The sequence below is a fragment of the Astyanax mexicanus genome, chromosome 11 (genome assembly GCF_023375975.1).
Source record: "Astyanax mexicanus isolate ESR-SI-001 chromosome 11, AstMex3_surface, whole genome shotgun sequence".
Taxonomy (NCBI): Eukaryota; Metazoa; Chordata; class Actinopteri; order Characiformes; family Acestrorhamphidae; genus Astyanax; species Astyanax mexicanus.
This window is the reverse complement of record NC_064418.1, coordinates 19460001-19482350: the sequence shown is the minus strand read 5'-3', so window position 1 is coordinate 19482350 and position 22350 is coordinate 19460001. Positions and strand designations below refer to the sequence as shown.

Genomic DNA, 22350 nt, shown 5'->3' with positions numbered 1-22350 from the left:
TGAAGGGTAGCATTACTCGACAGAACACCGGTTCTGTTTGGGTGCAACAACAAAAGTTTAAAATATAAACTAAATAAATTGAAAACATAACGTGTTATGTGCATAACTATAGGGACACTCTTTGAACCATGGGGTCATATTTACTTAAATTGAACAGTATTTACTGGTGCCTTTCAATTGAGTTGAAAGGTCATGTTATCCAAACAGTTAAACCACACTTATAATATTTTGTGTAATGATCACTGGAGACTGTATTCCTTAAATATATAAACGTTTTGACACAAAATACACAGAAATCTGTACACACATTTTTTATCTGACAAATAATTCCTTAGCTGATTCCTTAGATGAACGAATAAAAAAAGAGACGAAAATGTTTGGCAGGGACGACATCCAATCAGAACTGATTTAGTTCTGTGAAAGGTAGGGACCAGTTAGGAAGAGATCCAATCACTACTACTTTAGCGGAGCTGTAGAGGCGGGACAAGCGGGGTACTCATCCAATCAGTAACTTTACCGGTCTCTCCTGCAGCAGCGCTGCGCGGTTAGATACAAAACCCGGGAGGACATATTCGCCTAAACTGTCGTTACTTACGGAGCTCGACTGGAAGTTAAATGGACAGAGTCAGCAGTAGGGAGAGAGAGGAGAGGCGATAAATTTCTCCTTTGACGTCGAAAAAAAAGACGTGTAAAAACCATGCAGGGCGACCATCTCCGGTAGAAACACCAAAAATCTTTCAGGCTTCAGCAGTCAAGAGTGGCACAGATCTCCATGCAGAGATCAGCGTTTTAATACTAATGTTATTGCATGATCTGATGGTGTGTTTAACTCGATTGTGCACTAAAAGACTCCACTGCTGTTCTGTAAAGTTAATGTTACTGATACTGAACTCACTCATTATAATAAGATCATCTGTTTAGTCCCACAGTGTGATAACATAGAGCTAGTGTTGAAGCATGAACAGGTCTGAAAGGAAAAAGATGTAGCAAAAATATAACAATAAAATAAGTAAAACTATTAACCCAGAAGTCTGTGAAAATTAGTTCCTTACATCACTTTCTCATAAGCTTCTCAGTTTAACTCATGAAGTCTGTCAGTACATCCTGAGAGCATCTCTACAGGACAGTGTGTGAAGGTGTGTTTTTGAGCTCATTTATAGAATGTAGCTACAGTAGGTGTGCTGGGTTAGTGCTGGAGATAAAACTAGATCCTTTAAAAGCTGTTTTTGCGTCTACAACTCAACTTCAAATGTTTTATGACCTGATTTCTAGAACAAAATTGTAAATGTAAAATATTTAAAGTCACATACCTACAATAATACACATTAAATCATATATAAATATAAATATATTTCACATTCAAACATTAACAATATTACACAACTGGTTAATAAATGTATTTTTTTATAGGTGTGTAGTTAATAATTCAAGGAAACTGATGAAAAAGTATTTACATCCTTTACATTTTAGTTGACTAAATTGACTGTAATTTTAGTCTACTATAATCTTATGATATTTGACTAAAACTAAATTAAAATTTGTTGTCAAAATGAACACTGCTCTCCATATAAAACCGCCAAAAACTGAAAATAATGTCTTTACCATGCGTAAAAGGTGTTACTCCAGTGGAGTACACATAAATTGCTATTCCTAACTATAGGTGGAGTCCAGAAGCAAAAATACAAATTCTTATAAAATGTTGCTTAAAACATGAATATAGTACATAAACATTAATATTTAGGAAAACAAACACGGTTGTTGTGGCATCAGATGGTTGTGCTGGTTACAGAACAGCAAGATAAGTATCAACCAATTAATCAAAACACATTTCAGTTTGATAATGATACCCCAACTTCACCTGTATTCAGATAGATCCCGCCCTTCACTCGTTACGATTGGCCAGCGAGTATTGGCTAAATGCTGCAAGTACGTCTCGCTGCAGCCTGTAGGAAGGCCATTGGACATCCAACTCCGCCCACATCCAACCCCGCCCACATGAATCCTGGCGCAGTACGGCGAGGCTATCGGAATACGGGTGGTATTATTAAGTGGTTTTAAGGAAGGCATACACATATACATCACATATAACATATAACATTATATTATATTATATAATATATATATTGTGTATGTTTTTATAACCTATTTTTTTTTGCATTTTTAATGGTTTATTATGGTTCATTTTATCACTAATTGCTATCTACACTTTTAAACAGTGGCGGTGAGTCTTGGTTTTTTAATTTGCCAATGGAAAACAGAATTATAATAAAAAAGCATAAAAACAAACAAGTGAGTCAGCACATGCGCAGTGTCGATGAGAAGCACAATTCGTAGGGTAGCCTAACTCGACAGAACACTGGACTCGGGTGAGACTGAAGTTGAGACAGCGCTCTGCTAAGCTAATGTAGTTAACCGGCGAATAGGGCAGCTAACTAACTTTAACTAGCTAGCTAGCGTTAGCTGACTTAGTTACGATGCAGTTGACCGATAGAGGTCAAGTATATTATTGTGGTAAAGTTAAGAGAAATTCAGTTTTAAATCGCTTTTATTTATTAGACCGGGTTTCCTGCCAACATCACCGCCCGGTAAGTCTGGTGCTCAGGCACTAGTCGCTGCTGTTATTAGGCTGAAGTCTGCGGTTGAGGTTCCGGGCGAATTTACTCCTCAGTAACTGAGTTTAAACCGAAGCAGAGGGTTAAAGTCTTTGTGGATCTGTTTGTGGGACTCTCCTGGACCTCCTTGGCCCGAGCTGATGTACCGGAGACGGCTGGAGGGCCGCGGGCTGGCGGCGGGGCTGTTGGGGGAAGTGCAGACCGCGATCCTCACCGAGTCGCTGGACAGCCTGTACCTCGTCACCGGGGAGCTGGGCCGGTTAGTACCCTCACATCGCCCGGCTACAGCGCTCCGACAGCTTCCGCTCTCCAGAGACATACACATACACAACAAAAAGAGCTTAGAGCTAGAGTTTAGCGCCTTTCTAACGTCTACAAATGCTTTACTCCCTCTTTTTTAACACTGTGCTGCTTTTCTAGCTTGCTCCCCTTATCTAGAGATGTTTAGTAGTTAAAGACACAATAGCTGGATAATACAGCGCTGTGTATCGGCAAGAACTCCTCTATACGATGTGTCACTGCATATACTGTAAGCAAGGCAATATAATCAAGTCAATCGATTTTTTTATTAATCAAACGAACTACTGTTTTAATGAAAATGTCAGTAAATCGACACTTTGATTTTGTCATAAACCTGTAAAGAACTCTTATGTAATAGTGATTTTCATATTTTTATCAACTGAAATACAAAAATGTAATGTTTGCACAGTGTTTAATAAAAACCTACATGTAGGTTGAAGGGGGGCTTCTTACAATCAATAGTTTTTTTTATTAAATGTAAAAGAAACAATAGATTTGGGTAGCACTTCAAATGGTGCTGTCTGTTTACTTATCAAAACGTTGTTATGTAAGAAAATTGCTAATATATTTATAGAATTTTGAGATTAAGTTTTAAAAATAATCAACCAGCCCTGGTATAAAAACTAACTTACAATGTTTATAAAATCTGACCAAATGAACAGTTTACTTTTCTTGGGTTAGGGTTGGGGGACGACGACGACCAATGTCTTCAATAAGTATTTCTTTACTGCATTGAACCTATATATTTATTATATTCCATTTGTGCAGCATAGACACTTCCCAGGTGTTGCGCTGTTGAGCACACTCTGAACCATACGCTTACACTTTTCCACAGTAGAAACTCTGCCCTGGATAAGACAGGGAATCTGTTTATGAGAAAAAGAGAGAATCTAGTACTAGAATATAGTAATGTAGTAATTTAGTAGTATACCATAGTATTAGTACTATGAAGACGAACATCACATTTGTTTTTGTAGGAAGCTGTATATCTGGGTATTTCAACCAGTGTTTTTAAAACTATGTCTTACTGTAGAAAATAAAACTGTTGTAACTTTACTTTAAATTTTAATGAATATTTTGGAAGAAAAAAAAACTGCTAGTGGTGATTGAACATGTCACACTGGGTAGTTAGTGATTATGCATTTAGGCTTGTGTACAACACATGACACACCGAAATGACATGGTTGTCTAAGGTCTAATTACTGTCATTATATTCACTGTAGATATATATTTTCTCTCTGCCTGTGTATGTGTTGAGGGAGGGCTTTATGGATTTAGTCCAATATTTAATGTACATGTTTCACAATGTGCAGTGGCCTTAATGCTTCATAATCATTTAAACAAAAGGGCAATGTTTACATTTTACAATATGTTGAGGTCAGTGAGTGATTGTGTATCTGAATAATAGGTGTACAGTAGTTATTACTTGTATTATTTAATGGTTTATACTCATTGTACTTGAGCAAATAGTTTAGGAATAGGTATAGACAACGTAGTCTTAGTTTGAATGTTAAAGTATAGGTCTGATTTATTTAATTGATATTATGTTGAGTTTTCAGTGATTTTTAATGAGGCAGACTGTGGAACAATCTTTAATATGAATAATTGTTTTGATGGATATTTTATTTGTTTATTTCTTTTAAAACAAATGCAGTGTAAAAATGATGCACACAAGCTTATGCTGCACTGTTTTTAAACACTCCTACCTAGCTGCTCCACCTTGTAGAAGAAGTAAAGTCAGAGACAGAAACTCATATGTTGCTCTCTAACCCTTCACCAGTGGCCCACAGGACAATGCCTTTTAGGCGTAAAATATCTGTTTTGTGTTGTATTACAACATTTTGTCTTGCAATGCAGTTTTTTTATTTTACAAAACACAGAATTGATTTTTAATTATTACTTTACAAGATTGGTGTCAGACAGTGATAGTGTTGTGTTTAAGCCCCGCCCTCTAGATAGCAGGGTTGCACCCTGCTGTTAGATCCCACTGTTCCAATTGGACAAAAAGGATAACTTTTTCACTGATTTTAGATGTATGATAATGATAATGACGACAGTATTCTAGCTGAGGGAGTCTGCAAATCCCCTGACAGAACTGCACTTTAGAAACTCAGCTAAATTCAACTAAAGAGTTGCTTAATTAGCGCTAAAATATTTAATATAATATTTAAAAGTGATTCCTTTGGTTTTCTGAAACATACAATCTCACAGTGCCTCTTTCTCACAGTCAGTTTTTAGTTTAGTTGATATATATATATATATATATATATATATATATATATATATATATATATATATATATATATATATATATATATATAACCTTTTATTGACTTTGAAGTGCATTGAGGATGACCCTCATTTTCAAAAAACAGAAATTGACATGACAGAGAAAATAACTACATTTAATCATTTTAAAATAACAGTGAATAAAAGATAAAATACTACTACTACTACTACTACTACTACTACTACTACTACTAATAATAATAATAATAATTATTATTAATAATAATAATAATAATAATAATAATAATAATAATACAACTTTTAATTGATAAGACATTACGATCAAAAGAAGATAAGGTTAACACAACAAAAACATTTTTTACATAGTTAAATTAAGCTAAAACTAACATTCACATAGTACAATAACATAAATACATTAAAAATATGATTAATAATAATAATAAGAAGAAGAAGAAGAAGAAGAAGAAGAAGAAGAAAATAAGAAAAAAACTATAATAAAAGAAACTTATCAAAATAAGTTAAAAAGAAATAATACAAAACTATTAAAAATAAAATAATGAAATAAATAAATAAAAAGGAAATAAACAACTAAGAGAAGAACAAAAAAAAAACAATTTATAAATAAATAAAATTAAGTAAAATAGGTGCAGGCTGTCTGATATTAAAAGTTTAAAATTTACACACACACACACACCTGTTGAAAAAAGTAAATGTAATAAAAAACAAAAAGATAGAAAAAACTAATCACTGTTTATTATGAAGTGTGTGTGCCTCTTTCTCTCTCTCTGTCGCTCTCGCTCTCTCTGTCACTCTGTCTCTCTCTCTGCGCATGCGTGTGGTGGGTGGCGGGAGCAGGGAGGACGCGTGAGCGATTTTTTTATGGCGTTTTGGCAAACTTTACTTTCGGTTTATGAATATGCCGTAATAACAACTACGGTTTATTTATTTAAATATTACTCGGGAGTGCGCGCGGCGGCACGGGGGTATGCAAGCAACTTTCTTCAGACTTTAACTTGCCGCCATGTTTTTTTGTAGATTCTCACTGAAGGCATCAAAACTATGAATGAACACATGTGGAGTTATGTACTTTACAAAAAAAGATAACAAAAAAAGTATATTCTACTTTCTATTATTAATATTAATAAGGTTTATAAATGAATTTTATATTTATATATACATATATACACATATACACACACATATATATATATATATATATATATATATATATATATATATATATATGTGGTATGACCTCAAAAAATAATGAATACTAAGTTATTTCTATAAATATATATTTTGATTATAAAATTCATAGTGACCTTTATGGGAAGTTTATTTTGTTAAGGTGGCCAATTATCTGCCTGTAAATTCTGACTGAACTTGAAAACATCATGTGGTGCGACCAAATGTCATATAGTGCGACCATTGCAGAGTGTTTTCCATGATAGATACAGTGAGTCCAAGAAGTATTTGATCCCTTGCTGATTTTCTTTGTTTGCCCACTAATAAAGACACTATCCTTCTGCACTTTTAATGGTAGATATATTCTAACATGGAGAGACAGAATATCAAGACAAAAATCCAGAATATAATTTTAAAGAATATATTTTAATTAATTTGTATTTCAATGAGGAAAATAAGTATTTGATCCCTCTTGCCAAACACACTCAATACTTAGTGGCAAAGCCTTTGTTTGCAAGCACAGCGGTGAGACGTTTGTTGTAGTTAACCACAAGTTTAGCACACACACCAGGGGGAATTTTGGCCCACTCTTCTTTGCAGATCCTCTCTAAATCATGAAGGTTGGTGGGCTGTCGCTTGGCAACTCTGACCTTCAGCTCCCTCCATAGATTTTCGATCGGATTGAGGTCTGGCGACTGGCTGGGCCACTCCATGACCTTAATGTGATTTTCCTTGAGGCAATCCTTTGTTGCCTTTGCTGTATGTTTAGGGTCGTTATCATGTTGGAAGACCCAACCACGGCCCATTTTCAGATCCCTGGCAGAGGGGAGGAGGTTGTCCCTCAGGATTGTGCGGTACATGGCTCCATCCATCTTCCCAGTGATGCGGTGAAGTAGCCCTGTACCCTTGGCAGAGAAACACCCCCAAAACATTATGCTTCCACCTCCATGCTTGACGGTAGGCACAGTGTTCTTGGGGTCATAGGCAGCATTTTTCTTCCTCCACACATGGCGGGTGGAGTTGAGGCCAAAAAGTTCAATTTTGGTCTCGTCTGACCACAAAACCTTCTCCCAATAACTTGGTTCATCTTTCAAATGATCATTGGCATACTTGAGGCGCGCCTCCACATGTGCTCTCTTCAGCAGGGGTACCTTTCGGGCACTGCAGGATGTGAATCCATTGTTGCGCAAAGTGTTGCCAATTGTTTCCTTGCAAACTGTGGTCCCAGCTGCCTTCAGGTCATTTGCTAACTCCTGCCGAGTGGTTGCAGGACGATTTCTGACCGTTCTCAGCATCATTGCCACCCCACGAGGCGAAATCTTCTTTGGAGCACCGGGCCGAGGTCTGTTGATTGTCATGTTATACTCTTTAAACTTTCTGATAATTGCACCAATAGTTGTTACTTTCACATCCAACACCTTACTAATCTTTTTGTAGCCCATTCCAGCTTTGTGAAGGTCAACAATTCTGACTCTGAGGTCCTGTGACAGCTCTTTGGTTTTACCCATGTTGGAGACTTGAAATCTGTGTGATCTGTCTGATTCTGTGGACAGGTGTTTTTCACACAAGTGATTAGTGAGAACAGGTGGCTTCAGGTCAGGTAACAAGTTGATTGGGAGTGTCTAACTGGTCTGTAAAAGCCAGAACTGCTAATGAATACTAAGGGATCAAATACTTATTTCACTCCATGAAATACAAATCAATTAATATATATTCCTTAGATTTATTTTCTGGATTTTCTTTTTAATATTCTGTCTCTCCATGTAAGAATACATCTACCATTAAAAGTATAGAATGATCATGTCTTTATTAGTGGGCCAACGAAGAAAATCAGCAAGGGATCAAATACTTCTTGGACTCACTGTATATGGGCTAGATTGTCACTTTTTGTGCTTTTATATTTAGTTGATGACGTATACATAAAGTACTATATTTTAGTATTTTTTTGGAAAATATTTTTATGCAATTTGAGTCATTTTAAGTCAAAATAACAAATAATGTTGAATCTTTGTAAAATATAATTATAAAAATGCAAAATAAAAATCAAGCATGTCTTTTAACTTTTATGTATTTCTGTTAATTCATTTTACCAGATGCCGCTGTCAAGCAAAGTAAAAACCGCTCATTATAATTTTAATCTCGCAGCAATTAGACTTAAGATGAGATGCAGACCATAAAATCAGGGTCAACTATTTATTGCTATTGAGAGCGTTCAGAAATGTAATGATTCCAATGATTCCAGGCAGGATTTTATTCGATTTTAAAAACAAAAAAATTAACTACAGATGATAAAGAAATGGTTAAAAACTAGTTTTTTTAATTTGTTTTTTTATTTAAATTTCCCCTTAGTAGTTAAAGTGCAACCAAAAACAAGCAAAAAAAAAAACTATTGAAACAATTGAAACCATCGAGTATCTTTTAGAAAGCTTTCTCCAACATTGTTTCGGTACTGACACAATGCACCCTCAAACCTGGTTTATTCAATTCTAGAATTAAATGTTCTTAACAAAGCCATAATATTCGCTGCACTTACACATCATAACACTTATGTATTACACATATTACATTGTGATGAAATTTTTGTAAATAAAAACAAAAAAAACTTTATGGAACATTGGTGTTCATGACAAATCTTTGATATTTTAATTGATTTTGGTTTAATGCGATTATGATCAGGAGATTTCCAGTTCGAATCCCAGTCGTGCAGCTTGCCATCAGCTGCTGGAGCCATTGGCGTAGGAACCGGGGGGGATGGGTGGGACATGTCCCACCCAATATTAGAAACAGGTGGATTTGTCCCCACCAAAAATGATATCGTTTCGCTCAAATCAACTGTACTATTAATGAGGAGACAGACCGGACCAATCACGGAGCCAGTTCATGTATTAATTCCCGCCTCTCAGTAGAAACAGCCAATCAGCTTGCTGGTTTTGCGACGCGGGGAGGAGAGGCAGTGTGCTGGTGGTGGAAGCCCCTCCCCCTCACTGTGAGATTTAGCAGCGGGATCGGGCTGCCGCAGCAGCTGATTTAAAAACAGATCTGGATATACGGAGATTTAAAAAAAAAAAAAAGGTAACGGTAGGCTAACCACGTCAACAGTGATGATATGTTTCTGATAGCTGGTTAAAAATACACGTCTCTGAATCAGCACACAGTTTAAACCCACTGTGATTAATAAACTGCAGCTGTGTTAGTGAGTTATCTTAACTTTGGAATTAGTTATATTGGGAGTCAAGGTTAAAGAAAAAAAACTATATATGTAATGTTCAACTTGACCTGTACCTGATCAGCTAATCGCTATTTCATTTTGTCAAACTGTGTTTATTAATTTAGGATTACAGGATTTACTGTGGGCTATAATGAACGAAAATTCATTTAGTTAACTAGTTATCTAGAAGCCAGATGTAGTGGATAGCCAGAATATAGTACAGTACTTTATGTTTTAGTTTAAAGCAGTTTCTTAACCCTGATCACTGCCCCAAAATTGTGTTTTCCACCTGATCCAGCTGATCAGCTAATAAACAGTCATTTACCGAGTTTACCTGTTAAAATCTCTTTGCCCCCTATGGAGCCTAAATTATTCATGTATATCCAGCAGTTTATTAGACACATCATTCCACCACTTACTCTATGAAATGCCTTTAAAGCAGAGGAAGCTCTAGAATATGTAGAACAGTGTTAATATGCAGTATAACATGTAAGAACAGGGTTGAGAAACACTGATCTAACCTGACTTCTGTTAATTTGTAGCTCAAAGTGACCACATGTCTATGAAACGTAAAGTTACATTCTTTTACATAAAAGGACACCATCTTAAGAAGAGCTCTCAGTAGAGTGAGTACAGTAAATGGTGCTCTTTCCCCTCATCACTCCTAGGGTGATGTGGATCAGCACAAGACTACGTCTGTGAGCTGATGTATCAGAATCGAGTCGCTGTGCTTGCCTCCGAGCATTAGCACTGTGATGCTACTCGAAAAATGCTGCATCAGCAGCAGTTCATGTCTGACTTCACATGTATCAGGGGAGGCATGTGCTAGTTTTTATCCTCCTGGTATTGGGGCATCACTAATAATAGGGGAAGTCTGAATGAGTGAGTTGGGTAATTGGTCATATAAATTGGGAAAAAAATTGAAAACAATTCTGGTATTGTATGGAATTCTATTTTTGTATTTATTTATTTTGTTAAATTTATTGTTTATTGATCTCTTTAAATAGTTAAATAGTAACGATACGATACTTTGTCATTTGGAGCGACCACTTATCATGTAATGCAACCAGTAACTGTATTAAATTTAAAATAAAGTATCCATTTTCTGTTGCTGAAATATTAACTATTAATATTGTATGCTGAAGTTAATGGTGTTTTAGAACCCATTTTAACAGTTTTATAGGATTTACAGGACAAATTACCCTGTTAACTACATTAAAACCAGTGATTGTGACACTAAAAAACAAAATTGAGCTCATTATTTACAAAAACTAAAAAATAATACAGATATTTTTTTATAGACACTTTATATTAGTGGGAATTTGTAAAATAAAAATAAAGTATATTAAAGAAATTAATTTTAAAATAAATCACATGACATTTTGTAAGGCCAAGGCCAATTCTTCTAAATGAAAATACACTAAAATCACTCAATCTAAAATTTAATATGAATTTATGTGTTCACAACATTTAAATTTTTTTAACAATTGCAACAGATACTCTTATTTTTTGTATTTTAAAATTGGCATGTTGAAAATCCTTATACGTCATTGACCCATATACACATAAATACACACATTATATATAGAGTCGTAAAGACATGAAGCTTGGTAGGTAGATGTAGTATTAGTGCATCTAGATGGACAACAAAAATGGCACCGATTGGTCAATACGTGGCGCTATAAACAAGGAAATTATTTTTTCACATTTTGCTCAATAACTCCAGAACCATAAGTTAAGCAATAAGTCCACAATAATTTGCCCACTTCGATTTTTTGCTAATTTGCATAATATGCAAAACACACTTTTGCAAACTAGTCCTAGGAATGTTAAACAACCCTGACATGTTCGGTATCATAATACTCATAAGAGCGTGGGCTTTAATATTCATTAAAAACGTTCAAATTTATGAACAATATGGCCACCATTTGTAAATTAGTCCTTCCGTATATGTGCCCCGTTCACTCCAACAGTTAAATCTGGAACACTCTGAAACTATGAAAAAAATCTCAGTAACTGTGCAACCTACCAACCAGAAACTTTGCATACAGAATTTATCATACAAACTCTAAAGGACATTTAAAGGGCACCTTCATCAATCAAAATGGCTGAACACCATCAGCCAATCAAGGCACATTGGCAGACGTATGTATGTTGCCCAATCAGGATGAAACTTGTCAGATGGAGACATTTTAGTGACCTGCAAAGTGGTGAAACAATCCGGCCACTAGGGGCGCTGTTTCAAAAAAAGCCTACTATATGTCAATCATACTGTAATATTTTTGACATCTAATTGGTTTTGCCATATTAAAAACAGTGGCTCTGACAAATTTGTAAATACAACTATGTTAAAGTATTTTCTTTATTCATAATTGCTAATTGTTTCAAAATAGCTTTATTCAAACTAGTCTCTAGATATTTGACATCACCTCCATTTTGGTCTTGTTGCACACTGTAGAGTCTGCAGGTACATAGTCATTAAAAACAATTGTGAAATTGTCACCCTCAATAGTGTCCAGGCATCAAGAAATCAGTGCGTCCTTGGAATTTCTAACCTAAATTGCTGTATTTGTTCTAATTATCTCACAATGTTAAACATTTCTGTACAATATCACTGTGATGAAGTGCCATTTAATTCAGAACTAGATTTAAAACAACTTTATATTTACATGGCGTATACACTTGTGTGGTAAAAAACTTCAGCTTATTTTGAAAAGGTCAAAAGGTCAATCTGAACACCCCTTTGTGAACATTCTGGTTGAAGTCTCCTGATCAAATTCCATAACATGTAGACGCTTTCTGACTAATTGTAACTCACTTAATGAATATCCTACAAAGTTCAATAGATTTGTATGTGAATTTAAGCACTGATCATGTTAAAAGGCCTCTGCCTTTACACACAGACCATTTCAGTTTATATATATATATATAATGTGTGCATTTATTTACCATTTGTCTGTCTTGGTTAAAAAGCATAATACAAAGTATTTTAGCATAAAAGCAGGTATTTGTAATGTGTGGCAGTGTCCTGTGTCATTACTACATCTCTGCTGTTTGTAACAAACCAAACTGTGTAAAAATCGGGTAAAATAGGAATTGTGATTGTTATAGGCAGGGGATTGGCCTGGCCTGATCCGGCCTGAGCCCAGTTAATTTTATATATATATATATATATATATATATTACAGTAAGTATCCTGATATATAATGTTCAACACTATAATGTGTAGTTTATTGCCTGATCAGGTACATCAAGGCAAGTTAAATATATATAGTTTTCTTTCTTAAGCCTTGACTATCTAAGATAGCTAATTCTAATGCTAACTTACTGCCACATGCTGTAATTTGTTAATCAAACAGTGGGTTTTATCTGTGTGTTTTGATTTGTGTCTTTTTAACCAGCTATCATAAACAATCTCATCACAGTTTATATGGATAGCTCCGTTACCTTTCTTTTAGAAAAATCGTTGTATATCCAGATTAGTTTTAACATCAGCGCTGCACCCCGCTGCAAGGACTCAAAAATCCCCCCAGTAAGGCGGGGGGCTTCCCTAATAGCCCACCACGCTCCACAAAACCAGCAAACTGATTAGCTGTTTCTCCTGAAAGGCAGAACTTTATCCTTGAACTGGATCCGTGATTGGCGTTTTGAGAATTTCCATTCACACATGGCCAGTGGCCCTTCTCCTCATTAATAATACAGCTGAGCAGAGCGAAATGATTCGGGGCTGCTAGAAAAATATTCAGAGCTAAAGCCCCGGAAGCCCAGGCCAGGCAACACCCCTGATTATAGATGTATTTTACACCTTCCTCAGTGTAATTTAATGCACTGGGGCGCAGGGTTGCCTTCTCCAATATGGAGGCCACACCGGCACACCAGGAGGCAGGCTATGTATAAGATGTCTATGGCTGGGACAGTTGACTAGATAATGTTAGCCAGTTTGCACAACAAGCTAACGCACTGGAAGCTGAGCTCTGTGGAGCCAATTTATACTCCCGCATCGACGCGTACCCTACACCCAGCCCTTCGCCCTAGCTCGGTGTTGTGCGGCACGGATAGTCGTGGTCCACCGGGCCTCATTTCCCCCCCCACATTCCCACCTTTGCAGTTTAAACTGCAGAGCGGAGAAGTATAAACACGCTCCGCTGCATAGCGCACTCTAACTGAATATGTGCAGACTAAAGCATAAGTTAACATTAGTACACTCGTCCCTTGTTCCTTCCGAACAACACTTTATCCCACAGAATCAATTAATCAGCAAGTGATAAAAAAGCAAAGAAAGAAAAAAAAAATAAATTGTACTAAAATATTTATATGATTTAAAAAAAATATAGAAACATACAATAATGATATATAAATTGTAAGAGGAGTGTGTGTGTGCGCCCCCACCCACGCTCTGTCTTGCATCTAAACCGATGAGGAGCTGGGTCAGCGTTGAGCACTCAAAACCCGAGGAAAACAACAAAACAGTAATCGGCCATTTAAATGGATTTTTAAAAGGTAAATAAGAGCGATTTTCAGCGTGAATTTAGCTGTAACTGGACATACCTGTGCAAAACTGTGCTGGACTGAGGTGCGCGTGCCCATGTAACATACGGCTCCTCAGTTGGGACAGACACCAGCACTCCTTTTCTGCAGAGCCACACTGTGGGTGTACTGCTGCTGTGGGCATTTAGAAGCTGACTTCTTGCTGAGTGCAGGATGGATGAGGTGTCTTTTGAGAAGGTGGAAATGAGTCTCAGATCTCCGTTACTGAAATTGAAGGTTCTCAGATGGAGCCCTGTAGAGCTGGTAAGGCTGCTTCACAGGTGTCTGCTCAGAAGACTTAAAGATATGAGTGAAAAAAGTGGTATCGTTTAATGCTGCTAATTCAAGTGCATAAGTGGGGCAGGTTATTTAGAGTCTTGAAAAGAACATAAAGTCATTGAAGATTGGTATGACTGTTTACTATGACCTTGGCAGTTTGGCCAGCTAACGCACAGGAAGTCTCAATGAGTGGTCAAAGAGGGCTTTGATTAGGTCTTGTTTTAGTGCTCCTAGTGAGATTGACACCCCAAGCACTTTCTTCTTTAACCTGGAACGTTCACCAGCCCAGCATAAGCAGATGGTCTGCCTTCGTCTACCGGATGGCAGAGTGACAACAGACTTAAAAGACGTGCACAAACATGCAGTGGACTTCGACTCTGCTCTCTATATGGTTGAATCGTGCGATGCTGACTGTACCACACAGCTTTTGGAAGGACTGCCAAGGCTGGACTCGGATTGCACAACTGCTCTGGACTCTTGAGTTGACTCTGCAGGAGCTAACTGCTGCAGTTGGTCAGCCTCACAGTAGACGGTCTCCTGGTATTTCTATAAACACTTTTGGAACTGCATTGGGAGGATTTTTGAAACTATTTGTGAATGTAAGAGGGAAGGGTTTTTTATTTGTCTGGAGATCAGTTGCTCTTTTAACCACTAATTATAAACTTTTCTCCAAATGTCTGTCTAATAAGCTCAAGAATTATCTCTCTAAGGTGGTGCATATGGATAAATCCTATTGCATACCTGATAGATCAATTATGGATAATCTGTTTTAAGTACGGGATGTTTTGGATTTCTGTGAGGGTTCTGGGGGGTTGGTATCTCTTGATCAAGAGAAAGCTTTTGACCATGTTGATCGCCGGTACCTTTTTAATGTTCTTAAAGCTTTTGATGTTGGTGAGGTGTCTTTAGTTTGGATACAGTTGCTTTATTTGGGGGCTTCTTGTGTGGTTAAGGTGGGTGGTGGGTTAAGCAGGGCAATTGCTGTCTCCCATGGCCTTAGGCAAGGATGTCCTTTGTCTGGACAGCTGTAGGCTATTGAACCACTGCTCTTCAAACTCAAGGACAGGATAGAGGGGTTTCATTTTCCACAAATGTGCCAGAATACAAGTGTTGCTTTATCTGCCTATATAGATTATGTTACAGTCTTTGTAAATAGGAACCAAGATGTGGCCTCTTTAGCTAATGCTTTTTAGCTGTATGAGAAGGCTTCGTCTGGCAGGGTTAATTGGGATAAAAGCGAAGCTGGTGCAGTTAGAAGGTTGCCCTTCCCTTCCTGGGAACCTGAGGTGCTGGGTGTATTTCTTGGGACAGATGAGTTGTTAGAAACGAAATTGGAGTGGGATAGTGGAGAGAGTGTGTGCCCAATTGACTCGATGGAAATGGGTGCTTCCTCAGTTGTCCTATTGGGGGAGGGTGTTAGTTGACAATAACTTGGTCACCTTTACCCTTTGGCACAGACTTAGTGTTCTGCAACCTCCTGCTGGTCTGGTGCAGGAGGTATAAAGACTCTTAGTAAGCTTTTTTTGGTCAGGTCATCATTGGATCCGATCTGTTCCAGTTCAAGAGGGAGGGCAAGGTATGGTGAATATCAGGTGGGGGATCATGACTTTTCAACTGCAAGCTGCACAGAGGTTGATGTGCTGTTTACGCTGTTACATCGAGTTGGTGGACTTGGTCTGGAGTTAAAAGATGCTGAATTTAAGAACCTTACTCCATTGTACAGATTTGTTGTTTTTTCAGTCTCTAGGCTGTCAATCACACCCCCTGGGAACAGGCTGTTTGAGGAGCCTTTGTTTTTCAGTTCTTTTTTGCCATCTCCTCTTTTGTCTTCTGAAGGTGGCCGCCTGCTGGCCACACAGACAGCTGGCCTCCAATGAAGTATAGTACATGGGGCGATAGCCACGAACAGACATGGAGTTCACCTCGATCCGGCCGCTGATTAAAGCTGTCCTTTCTGCCCTGAGAGAGAGACGGTTTTTCACCTGTTTGTGCAGTGCACTAGACTGAGACCTTTATTTAATCTTTTGGCAGGTTGTTTTTTATCTTGTGGTGAAGAGTTTTCTTTTCAGCTGTTTATTTGTGGGCCAAAGTATACAGCAAGGAGAAGGTTTGTGCTGGTACTGCTGAATTTTTTTGTCGGGCACAGCAAAGCTAGCTATATGGAAGAACAGAAAGTATAAGATGCTGGGCTCAGGGGCAGTGGATGCGAGGGCTATGTTACCAGTGGCTGCACGTTTGAAACTAGAACATGCATACTGTAAACTGGTAGGGAATCTACTGTGGGCGATTAATGAAGTTTTGTGTGTAGTTGATGATGAGAATAATTTGATGTTGACTTTTTAATACTGTTTATCTTTCTTTTTTGTGTGTGGGGGGGTCTTTTTTCTGTAGTAATGTACATGTGAAGTAACATTTTGGTCGTTTACTTGTTTTAGTTGATATAATAAAAGTGTGTTTTAAAAGTATAAATTTCTCTCTCACAGTGCCTCTCTCTCTTCTCCTACACAATGCCCTCGCTCTCTTACACACTCTCTCTCTTACACACACTCCTGACAGTCACTGTCAGCAAACTACAGAACAAAACACTTGAAATGTTGTAATAAGACAGTGTCTGAGATAGGGCTGAACGATTTTGGAAAATAATCTAATTGCAATTTTTTATCTATAAATTGCGATTGCGATTTAAAATGCGATTTTTTAATGTCTTCTCAAGTATTTTTCAACAAACAGAAGCAATAAATCAATTTGATTAATAATAAACAATGTCAGATTTATTTAAAGCACAGATAACAATAAAGCAAACAAATCTATGCTTTTCCTTTTCACCATTTGTTTTTTTTTTTAATAGAAAAATAAATATATAAATAGCTTTTCCTTTTCACCATTTTTTTAATAGAAAAAATAGATATAAAAAAATTGAACTTACTGCTCTCCAGCTAGTAACATCATAAAAAAATAAAGTGCAAAAAACATAAAGAGAATCTGCTTTAACCAACTCGTTATTTTCTGTATTTGAAGATGCAGCACTGGTCGTTGGCATTTTAGCCTTGCAAATACCATACGAGGCTTTGTGATGTTTTTTTTTTGGGCGTTTTCACACCTGTAGTTCGTTTCTCTGGTCTGAATCAGTTAATGAGTTTGTTTACTTGGAGCGCTTTCTCACTCTGTTCGGTCTGGTTTCACATAGGCATAAATGTAAACGCACCAAAATGCGCATCAATAAACCACGCGAGCAGCCTGTGTCCTCTGATTGGTCAGAGCTGTCCGACACGGGAGTACGTTAAATATAAATATACGAAAAAAGTAAATACAGCGAGAAGATTTTGTGTTTCTACGTGCAGCGCAGATTTATACATAATAAACAGAGTCACGCGGCTGTGAGCGGTGAATACAGCGCAGACGGCGCGAGCATGGAGACAGTGTTTGTTCACAGCTGTGGTAATTAACGTTATCCACCTCCTCTAGCTGGTGTCGGTTCGGTTTTTTTGATCCGCACCCGAGTGCGATTACTGTTTTCACACCTGCTCAATCGAACCGCACTAAAGTTACAAACGGACCAGAGTTCGATTTAACCAGACCAAACAGTGCTGGTGTGAAAGTGCGCTGTGTTGACTTCACTTCTCCACCTCCCTGCCTCCTGCTCGGGTTTGCTCCGCTTGTCCTCGGCTCGGCTCGCTCCCAAGTCACGTGACCAGTCAAATCGCAGCCTGTGCGGTTAGAGAATCTCATTTTAAAATATCGCGAGATAATCGCAAATGCAATTAATCGTTCAGCCCTTGTCTGAAACCTAGATGCGAGGAGAACTGATTTACAATTTAACATTATTGTTTATTTTAAAGGCCTGTATCTAAGAACACGAATCCTGTTTATACCTTTATTCGACTGGAGTCCAATTCTGACAGGGAGGCAGAATTCTGCACAACACCTGAAAAGACAGCTTACCTAAATGACAACACCGTATGAACCACTCAATGACACGAACACAAAGACACATTTTAGTTTGGGATAAATCTTCAGCACTGACAACAGTTTTTATTTTGAGATTTATGATTCAGTGTTTAATATCTAGTTGAAGATAACCTAGTTTCCTGTGAAAAAATAACAGAACGATTCCAGGATCTGAATAGGGGTTAGAAACATTGTTTAAAATGTTAACTTCCCTATTTCTGTCTGTTTCAGGGGGAAATTTGCTGTGGTGAAGAAATGTGTGGAGAAAGCTACAGGCAAAGTGTTTGCTGCAAAGTTTGTGAGGAAGCGGCGGAGGGGTCGTGACTGCAAAGCTGAGGTGATCCATGAGATGGCTGTGCTGGAGGCAGCCAAGTCTAACCCCCGTGTAGTCAACCTGCATGCAGCCTACGAGACTGAGCATGACATTGTACTGCTGCTGGAATAGTGAGTTTGTAGTGGGATCGTAAATGTTCTCAATTCTAATTTCTTTTTATGTAAGCCATGGGTTGATGTTCTGGTTGTTTTTGTGAAATGGCTTGCATCTAAAACTCACAAACTGCTTCAGTGTATAAAATTTACAGTAGCCTGTGTTTGATGCATTACAGTTGGGCTGACCAATCAAGAAAATCACTTTCATGGTTAAAGACCAAACAAATGAGCACGTCACCAGAACAGCTAATCTTTTACAGGAAGTCCATGGATCCTTAAAACGTCTTAAAAAAATTTGTATCAAAAAGCTTTACATTCATCTTGAAAGGGTCCTAATAAAATTTTGGTTTTATTTTTGTGCATGGCATTTTACAATTTCCAGATTTTATATGCAAGCTATTTGGTTAAAAGACGTATTGAACAAAGCAGAACCATCCACATTATGCATGACTCTGAAGGAAGGTAAATTCAGGTACAATCATTAGCTGGCTGCTTGCTTTCAGCTAGAGGTGACGCTATTGTGCCCCTGAAGAAGTATAAATTCAATGAAATACTGTTGGCTGGTTAATGGTTAGTTTGTCTTATATTCAATTTACTCATACCTTCAGATACTCCATATAGCTTATAGCTCTCACTAATTGTCAAAACTTTAAGTAATTTTGAAGCTGCTGAGTGCTGCACTGCCCCTACTTGTTTTGGGTGTAGTGCCCATTGTGTTGCATTAATTTCTTGCTCCCACAGGGTTTGCCAGGCTGTATTTCTAGTTATGCCTTGTCCCAACATCCCAGCTAACATGTTTTCATGTTTTCTGTCATTAAATGCAACCATTCCTTTAACTGTGGTTTATTTCCAGTGTTAAAACTGTAATAAAAATTAAAATTTACTGAATCTCTATTGCCTAGTAAGCATAACTGTAGGCACACTAGTAGTTTTTCCCTATCCAGTTACCCAGCACTTTCTACACCCCCTTTCAGAACAATTGTAACAAAGCACATTCCCATATACAGTGAAAAAAGGTGCACCTCTCTTTTTGACATCTCCAACAGCAGTCATGACCCATTCTATATAGACTGCTTGGTGTCCAAATATTGGTGCAATATTTTACCCCTGGTAAATATAAGTTTACCCCTGGACTTCTTAATATATCATCCTAAGATCTTTGACCAAATTTCACTTTCTATTTCAAACCCCAAATTACTTTGCCGAAGTATTTTTATACTGTTCTCATTATCACTTTCTGCCATTCTATAACACTCAGATGATTTCCTCCCGGTAAATGTAAATAATCCAGCAAATAATGTGAGGTTAAACTTTTATGCTTGGACATTATACAACTCCGCAGCTATAAGTATTTCCAGGAATATTCCATTATTTAATATATCTGCTATTGTCCATAAACCTGCATTCAGCCATTGTTTCCTGTATACAGTCTGTTTTCATATCTTAATCTCTGGATTGTACCATAATTGTACCATGTCTGAGAGTGTTGTGACATTTTAAACATTTTGTGTATGCTATTCCACACTTCTTTGGAATAAGCAAAAATTGGGTTTTGAGGGTTTTTTCCCATGTGTGACAAAGCCTCTTAAGGCTGAATTGGCTCTGCCAGTTCTCGTTCTATTGCAACCCATGCTGTCTCGTCTTCTAATTTCGTCCATTGTTTAGCCAATTCACTAATCTCAAATGCAAAATTATACAATTTTACATCTGGCAAAGCCAGACCGTCTTCCTTTCTAGAAGCATATAATTTCTTCATTTTAATTCTTTCACAATTGTTTTTAACCATATCATATTTTTTGTAAATGGAAAGCATAGTTGGTGGAATCATCATTGAGGTATAGTGGAATTGTGGTGCAACCACTATTTTTTAATGATACAGTTGCATTAATTTTTGTGGATGAGCAATTTGCCACCAAACATAGGCAAGATGTGTGAGTGTGGCTGTCATCATGCATAAGCAAATGCAGCAATAACAGCAAGTTTATCTGTAGCCTTACTGTACTTTAATAAGCGAGTGTGTGTTTGTTTATATGTGTCTATGCTTTCCCCAGTGCTGCAGGTGGGGAGATTTTTGAACACTGTGTGTCTGATGAGCTGCTGTCAGAGGGCCAGGTCATCCGTCTGATCCGACAGACTCTAGAAGGCATCCACCAACTGCACCAGAGTAACGTTGTCCACCTTGATCTTAAGGTCAGTGAACTCTACAGCTAACAGCTTTTTCTTTTTGCAGATGTTCTACTGTAATCTAGGGCAAGTACTTCTGAACAGAATAAAAACAGCGTAGCACATTTTACTCACGAAGCTTAGAAAATATTAGTATATGTAAGAAATAAATTAATAGGAGATTTTATGTTAATTATTTTTCAGCCTCAGAACATCTTGCTAACCAGTTTAAATCCTTTGGGAGATATTAAGTTAGTGGACTTCGGACTGGCACGTCGACTGGGTTCAGCTGGAGAGCTGCGGGAGATCTTGGGAACTCCTGAGTACGTAGGTAGGTTTCATAAGCTGGTAAGGTGTTTTTAACACAGTTTTTAATTATTAGTTTAGATGCAAAGATTGGTGTACGAGATGGCACGAGATCTCGCGAGATTAAAGCATGACGATATTTCTCGTCAAGCGTAAACCTGTCTCGCGGGGAAAAAAACAGTTTAGTGTGGATTTTTTAAGAGGGATTTGGCAACCCAGTAGCGATAGCAGCGAGTGTGGTGGCTGAGCAGTGAGAGCAGCTCTCAGCAGAAGAGGAAAATTCAGGCATTTGTATAGATGCTTCTGCTACTTTTAAGTTGTATGTCCGGCTGCATTTTGGCTCCAGTGGAAACAATAAGCGGTAACAGAGTGAGAAACAAGACACAAACCATATATAAATACTGTAAATAAATCCTTCACGTGACTGTTTCATAGGCAGTTGTACTAATCACTTAGCTCTGTACTGTATTTAAAAAAAATGTTCTGTCTCTGTTTGCACTTCAAGCATAGTCTTAATATGACTGGTTATGCATAGTTAAATAACAAGAGATTTAGGACAAAAAACACAAACCATGGGCTTAATATGACTGGTTATGGTTATGCGTAGTTAAATTACAAGAGATTTAGGAGGAAAAAACAAAACTTATTGTTTGCACTATATAAGACCTAGAAAAGTTTTATTTTTATTTTTATTCTTATTTCTATTTCCTATAGAATCAATGTGTGAGAAAAACCAGTCTGTTAAGTTTGCGTTATATGATTTTGTCAAATTAAACTCATTTTTCATTTTTGACGTTTTCTTTAAAATTTTATTTTTAAATCTCGTCTTGTCTCATTCTCGTAAACACAGGATCGTGTTTCGTCTCGTGATTTTAGTGTCTCGTCACACCCCTAGTGTATGACAGTGGTTAATTTCGTGTTGTGTTTATACCCCACTTAATAGAGATCAGATCCTGCTGTTCTGATTGGATTAAAAGTAACCTTTCTTTTTTATTTTTAGCTAGTAAAATGTGTGATATTTCTACATATGAGAAGCTGCACAGAACTAGCTAGTGTTGTGGTTACGCTAATTAGTGTAAATAGCTGTGGCAATTCTCTTCACTTTGTTTACATAAAAAATATTTAAATTAGAAGGGAAAAGGA

The 22350-nt window shown here is 37.3% G+C and overlaps 1 protein-coding gene across 1 annotated transcript in view; it reads left to right on the top strand.

The window, feature by feature from the left end:
- Positions 1 to 2340: 2340 nt before the first annotated feature.
- The window catches only part of stk17b (serine/threonine kinase 17b (apoptosis-inducing)), a 35280-nt gene continuing 15270 nt past the window's right edge, over positions 2341 to 22350 (top strand). The window contains exons 1-4 of the mRNA XM_007238856.4: positions 2341 to 2871; positions 18541 to 18753; positions 20790 to 20928; positions 21106 to 21232. Coding sequence (XP_007238918.1) covers positions 2753 to 2871; positions 18541 to 18753; positions 20790 to 20928; positions 21106 to 21232 — 598 coding nt within the window. The 5' untranslated portion in view covers positions 2341 to 2752. The remainder of the gene's footprint in view (positions 2872 to 18540; positions 18754 to 20789; positions 20929 to 21105; positions 21233 to 22350) is intronic.